We start from the raw sequence: 7587 nt of genomic DNA, 5'->3' as shown, positions 1-7587 counted from the left end.
ACTGTATAAGATAATTAAACGATAAGTAACATTATAATATCATGCAAATTGACGTAACAAATAACAAGGATACATGCTACACTTGTATTCATAATTCATCCATCACGATACTCATATAACTCAATATCCATAAAAAATAAAATATATATATATATATATATATATATATATATAACTAAAGCCCGAATTAAACATAAAAAGCCAGACTAAAAATTAGGGTGAAATACAGTCACTTGACCGGGGCAGCAGGTGGAGCACCGAGCAAACTAGCCTGTTGTAGCTCGAGCTCATTAAATTGAGCCTCTCGGTCCATCTCAATGATGAGCGGAACAACGAGAATTAAAAAAGTGGTTCCGGCGATCCATGCCGCCTTGCCGGTGCTTTTGAGAAGTTTTTTGGCGACGAAACCTGCATCGGAAGCAGCGAGTTTGCCTCTGTAGACGATTGGTGATTCGGATATTGATGATGAAAATCGAGATAGTACACCTTCGTTGCTGGATTTCTTTGCCGCCATAATGATCTTGTTCTTCGCAGTTCTACGTTTTTCAGAAAGTTTAGGGTTTGGAGTTGATTTATCCGAAGTCAAATTATTGTGTTTGGTAATTGGTAAAGGTAATCTCTTTTTAGTCTCTTTTAAACATTAAAAGAGAATCATTATCTCAACCAACCATCTATTTGACTTTAGGATCATTACTAACATTCAATCTCAACCATCTATTTAAAGTATTAGCTAACAAATAAACAACATTAGCTAATCATTCACTAGAATGTCTAAAATACCCTTAAACTTAAATACACACGCGGCTAGATTAACAAAATTAGGGGTTTAGATAATCATTTCCAGTTAACGCATTCAGAATTGAGAGCTACCCTAACTTTTTCCCAAATCGCCTAAAATCAAATTAGTGTTTTCTGATGATGATTCTCAATGTTATCTTTAAACTCTAGGACAAAACGTACGAATCAAATCAAAGAGCTAAATCCGGCCATTGTTGAAGATAATGGTTTACAATATAACCCTAAAGTCTGTGAAATCAGGTAATCGATTCATATTTTAGATGCTATATATCATTAGTTTACATTTGATTCCTATAATGAAATATGCGAGTTTGAGTACTTGAATCCATGTTTGAATATACGATTCTGGTTAATTGAATCTATGTTTGAATCTATTTCTTAATGGCTAAACGATGGTTTCTGTATTAATGTTTAATGGCTAAAAGATCTTCATGGATGTCAATACACATTCAAACAGGTTATCATGGTGTTTTGCCGATACATGCATCATCCGGTTACTGTTTTTCCACCACTATTCATCATCATATGATGTTAATAGATCGAGAATCACTTATAATTTTATCCATCTAAGGTTTGTCTTTTATTTCAAGAATTAATTAATTCTCTAACTTTCAAAACGTTAAATCCTCATAACCTACTATTTCCTAATTATAGATGGATAAAAAATCACAATTCCTACCCATCGATGGAGTTATATAATGTAAAGAATTATTAGTTTCTTGATATTCAATAAAATATTGTTATCAATAACCCTGGAATTTTGCGAAATCTTCATTTTTCATAAACAATTATTGTGTGGTTTGAATGCAGGGATATACATTGAAGTTTCCTAACATTAGATGGAGGTATGTTATCTACATTAATTATTACTGTTTTTTTTTTCTTTACCAAACATCACTATTTAACAATAAATCTGTAAAGTTTCAATTTTTTTTTTAAAAAAAAATTACTAATAAATTCCGTTTGGATTTTCAATTTTGTTATTCCTATTTTTATTTGTCAATAGTTGAATGTTTTTAATATTTTATACAACTACGTATATTACTTTGTTATACTGATATCTCGATACATTCATATAATAATTGGTATTTTGATAAATTAATATATTAATTTATTAATATATTGTTAGTGTTGCTTAAATTTCATAGTTGTTAAATTTAGTAATGTGACAGTCAATTTAGGATGAAGTATTAAGGTCGGAATGAAGTGACTAAAATTACACCATTTGTCAAACAATCTGATTAGTATCTAATATGATGACTTTTGTACACACACAAATTGAGTCTGTATGCCTGTTATGCCAGAAGTTCATTTTTGATACATGCCTTTGACACGCTTTTCTAGCCGATCTACAGGACAATTAAATACCAGAAGTTTCAGTACATGATCTTGCACGAGATCTTGTCAGATGTTTGCGTTAGTAGACTTTTCTAACCATGTGTATTGTGCTATTTATTTGTAAAAAATTTCACAATTTAACCCTGCTCCTCAATTGATCACAGCGGGTATTTACACTCGAAGTGAATCATGTATTGTGACTTGAAGCCATCAAACATCATATTAGATGACAACGACCGGACCAAGGTATATTCTGTTTTTATGTTTGCATCTTTGGTCATTGTGAAGAAATTAGTATTCAGAAATTTAAATTTTTAAACATTTTCTGATTTCTTAAAATCGTTTGTGTATGGACGGTTTAAGATAAAAAAAAAATGCTTGTAAGAACTCAATGAAGAGCAATAATACAAAACTCAACAAAACTCAAAACAATATCTCACGTAAGGTGCTGAAACTCAGTTATGTGGATGTTACCTAGCAAATTTTAATAATTATGTTAATGTTAATGTTAATTTGATTTATGCTTAGTAGTTTGAAATGGATAGGCATCAGTGAAACGATGTGAAGGAACAAATGGGGAGGAATGAGAAACTTATCATACTCATGCTATTGATGCTCATGTACAACTTCTACAATAACCCGATTTTGTAGAATAAATTTTTGTGGTTAAATGTTAAAAGGAAATATGTATGTGATTCCACTTCAAATTAAATTGTACCCAAAGCAAAGGTAGGTATCTGATATTACTCATGGTATCTTGTGGAATTTATTTGCCATTTTTTGTGTGTAGCTGTGCAGGTCTTGTAAATTGGTCCTTAACGAGCAACTTCCATGGCCTCTTCATGTGAAGTTCCCTTTTACTCTCACTTTTATTAATAAGAATTGTTTTGCTTTTTCAAAAATAAAATATAATAAATTGATGATAAACAATTTTAATAAGAACCCGCAAGGTTGCGGGTATTAAACTAGTAATAATGTAAAAATAGATGATATTTTCAAACACTTTTTTAATAGATCCACGATCTTGTACATGCATTACCCAAAATACCCTTTATTTAATCTCTCACCTTCTCCATTTATTCTACACATTCAACGCTATTTTAGAAAATAAAGTAAAAAGTTAGTAGATCTATCAAAAGACATTTTTACATTCCTCGTCCATGTGGTTTAACACAAATAACACTCCTCGTCCTTATACTTTTTTTCTTGCGTTCCTCGTCCCTTATATATCAATCTTCTACGTACCTCGTCCTTCCGTCAATTTTCTGTGAATTTCATCCGTTATCTTCTATCACGTGTAGAGCATGTAAGGGTAATTTGGGAAAAGGAACGAGGAGTGTAATTTTTTCATCCTACAATACTATCATAAATAACACACACAAACATCCGAATCTCACACACCCAAACCTATCAGATTCACAAATTCAATCAAAATTCCAAAACACATTTCATTTCACTACAACACTTTCGGATTTTATTATTCGTCGAGATTTCATTTAACATCAACAAATTCATCGAGATTTTGATCGTGTCATCGATTACCAAAAAACGGATCTGTTTTAGTCTCTGGATCATTTCGGAACAAAATCGAGAAATATAAAAATGCAGAATCGTTGTAATTCATCTCTTGATGATGTCTGCAAATTTATAGATCTCAACTCGAAGAATCAAACACAAATGTCGAGTGTTAGTCGCATTATTTCAAGTAGTTTTCATGAAGGAATCATGAGCTGAAAACATCTGTAAATCTATTTTGAGTTTGAAGTTCATATGAAGAAAAACGAGATGTTCATCGATGGTTGTGTGGATTTGTTGATGTTTTGGCTTCTAAATTCTCTTGAAAATGTTTAATCGCTACTATTAGAGATCAGTTCAATGGATTTTGACAATTAATTTTATCAAATTTGGCTTTGATGAATTTTGTTCATCATCATCTTCGTGGTAAACCGTTGCTACCGTTCCAGTTCTCATTGTTATTCGCACAATTTAAATATTTGGTTTTAATTTATGAAATGGGTTACAGTGGCTATAAATGAATTAGTGTCATAGAACGAATAGAGTGAGTGTCATGGAGTTTTGATCGTTTGTGATCAAGTACTCCCGTTACAGATCGTTTTGATCTGCTTAATGTTGCTCCACCGGAACCTTGGTTCTGTTATATATATATACAAACTAATATTTTTTGCCAAAAAAAAAAAAATGAATGAGTGTCATAAATTTTGAAGTATAAGTTCATATTTAGATTGATGAATTTAAAAGTTTATGAGTTTTGATTAATTATTGCGGCGGTGGGGGTTGAAGATGGTGGCGGCGGTAGGGGTTGAAGATGGGGGTTGAAGATTGTGGTAGCTGTGGTGGTCGAGGATGGTGGCGGCGGTGGTGGTTGAAAGGATGAAGATGAAGTAAGGTAAGAGAGAAAAGGCACAAAAGACTCAAATACCCTCACATGCCTGGCACATGACTTGATTTAACGTCTAAAATTAACAGTAATTGGACGGAAGGACGAGGAATGTATAAAGTAAATACATTATGGACGAGGAATGCAAAAAAAAAAAGTATAAGGACGAGGAGTATTATTTGTGTTAAACCACATGGACGAGGAATGTAAAAATATCCTATCAAAATGATGTTTGAAAACTTGGAGAGAGAGAGAGAGAGAGAGCAAGTAAAAGCACCGGAGGGGCGAGAGCGGGCGAGTTTCAAAGGCATGACAACGGGTACTATGGGAACAACTTTCACGAGAGTACGAATCGAAGCCGTCTAACTTCGTATATGTTTTTCAAATTCAACGACGACTGGAAAGTGATTGATTTTTGGAAGTTATTCAAGCAATATGGCGCGGTGAGAGACGTATACATGGCAAAGAAGAGACTTCTTAATGGATGTAAGTTTGCTTTTGTAAGATTTGCAGAAGTGCAGGATGCAGATACCTTGCTGAAATCTTTGGAGTCTATTAAGTTTAATGGGGAGGCTATCAAGATTTTCAAGGCAACCGTTCGACCTCCAAAAGTTTCTGATTATCGTCAGGCTCCTGCGAATGGTTGTAAGGTTGATGTGTTAAAACGTAACCTTTAAAATGTAGACAATCTGCTTAATAATTAACACATAATACAGGTAACTAAAACCCGATCATGCAGTAACTAGCAAGTAAATTGACCAGTTCAATCCACAGGGAGAAGTTTGTTTTAAGGATTTCACAACGATTAATTATTCTTAAAAGGGGGTTTTGTGTTTGAAGTTGTATTTTTGTTTAACGAAAAAGTAAATAAATATAGTAATTAACAAGAATGAGAATGCGGTGTTTACTTCTATGCTTGATAAATGACAGGGATTGTTCTTTTATAATTAAAACCGTTATGAGATAGTTACAATAGAATAGTTTATATCAATTTCACAATTTCTATAAACTTAAGAGCTATGTTTAATCAACAAGATTCTTTCATGGTTGAATTCACATAAAACCTAGTTTACTAAGATCACTCTAGGTAAACTACATGATTGTATATCCTAAATATCGTTCAATTAACATCCTATATTCACATATAGGTGGCTAGATTACTAGGTGTTGAAGTATAAGCTATAGTCTTTGATAAACTCACATAAACCAAGTCATAACTTACATAATTGAACTAAAATACAAGGATGATTACAACAATGGATCTTTTGAAAGAACATGGTGATTTAGATCGATTAACTAACTAGATCCAACCCGGTTAAACTCACGTAAAACCTAAATTACAACAATCACTTGAGGTAATTTCATAACTATGTTGCTTTAGAACTTATTCAATTACCGAATTAAACACATAACAAAATCACTTAAGTATATGTATCTAATCGTCTAGATTACTAGTTGTATTGAAGTATAGATTGTTTTCCTAATTAACTCACATTAATAGGTTTTCAATCTATATAATTGAAGTAATGATCTAAACAAGCATAACAATGGTTCTTACGGTTGAACTAGATAATTTAATCAATCAAACATATGTATAACTAGCATAACATCAAAGTATAGAATAATCCCAAGCCATAAATCTTACATTGAAGTAAACACACAAGGCTTTTAGCCTAACATAATCATAGTAGAACTAATGAAACAGTAAATACAAGTTGAATTCATGTTAAAAAGATATAGAACAATAGTACCAATTGCGATAAATGATCCTAGCTTAATCTTGATGTCGAAAGAGTGGAGATTGACTTGCAGGCTTCCTTGAACCTTGAAAATCGTCTTAGAACTGAGGGAGAACGTAGTAGTGAAGGTGTGTCAAGTAAGTAACCAAAGGCTCCATTAAATAGCCTCAAAAGTTAGGTATTTTGGCCAGAAAGTGACCAGATGCGCCGCATCTCTTTGGGATGCACCGCATCTCTTTACGTTTAGTAGATTCCAGCTCGATTCTGCACTCAGGACTGTCAGCAGGGGGTCAGATGCGCCGCATCTGGCTTGGATGCGCCGCATCCATCTCAGATGCGCCGCATCTGAGGCTGTTTTGGTCCAGAAGTCTGCATGCTCCGCATCTGAAACTGTCGGGAGTTATTTGGTGCATAGATGCGCCGCATCTAAGAGAGATGCGCCACATTTGGATCTGTTTCAGTGGTTTTGAGCTGTTTTGCGCGTTCAATCTTCGTTTTAACTCTGTTTTTGCTGTTGGTCTTCATTTATTCATTCACAATGGACTTTTACAAATATACATGAATTACAATACATACGTACAAAAATTACATACAAATGGAACAACTTTGGATCGAAATAACGGCAATAAACATGTATAATTTTGGCGTTATCAAAATCCCCACACTTAAACCTTGCTTGTCCTCAAGCAAGACTTACAAGATTTTGAAATTTACTATAGTACACACACTTATTTAATTGAGAACACAAAAATGGGACTCACACTCACTCGATATAATACACAAGACACACAAGTTATTTTGGAACACAATAACTCACGCTATATGGAACACACACTCGGGTCACAATATATACACACCCACACTTTTGAGTATACACACACCTTTGGAGTACACACGCTTTTATTTATTTCACAATGTAATACGCACACTAAGAGTACACACACGAAATGAAATCACACCAAAGTTGAAAGGTGGGTCTTAAAGTCCACATTTCTTAAAAATTTGGATCCTTAGAGAAATTGGGACCTTTGCGAAAAAACCTTTTATATTTTGAAAATTAGACATGTTAGTTTTTACACTAACAAGTTTTCCAGTTTTAACCTCAAAGTCCGGTTGAGGGTAACTGAAAACCGAAGCCTCAGTCGGCGTTTAGCAAGCTACTCGCCTCCATGATTGAAGTATCATGGAACTTGAAACCGGATGTCCTAAAAATGGTTTTACATAATATAGTTCATAAAATAGCATAAGTTTTAGAAGAAACTATATCGTGTCCAAATATCATCGGTGAACCATGAGTTTGCACATCTCAATTTG

At 33.5% G+C, this 7587-nt stretch overlaps 1 protein-coding gene across 1 annotated transcript; it reads right to left on the bottom strand.

Annotated features, from left to right (window-relative positions):
* LOC139895985 (mitochondrial import receptor subunit TOM9-2-like) lies at positions 1-595 on the bottom strand. The gene has a single exon (XM_071878555.1). It carries the CDS (start codon positions 512-514, stop codon positions 230-232), a length of 285 nt encoding a protein of 94 aa, XP_071734656.1. The 5' UTR covers positions 515-595; the 3' UTR covers positions 1-229.
* Positions 596-7587: the final 6992 nt, after the last annotated feature.

Source organism: Rutidosis leptorrhynchoides, chromosome 3, assembly GCF_046630445.1.
Source record: "Rutidosis leptorrhynchoides isolate AG116_Rl617_1_P2 chromosome 3, CSIRO_AGI_Rlap_v1, whole genome shotgun sequence".
Taxonomy (NCBI): Eukaryota; Viridiplantae; Streptophyta; class Magnoliopsida; order Asterales; family Asteraceae; genus Rutidosis; species Rutidosis leptorrhynchoides.
Note: the sequence above shows the minus strand (reverse complement) of the source record. Positions and strands in the feature narration are given on the sequence as shown.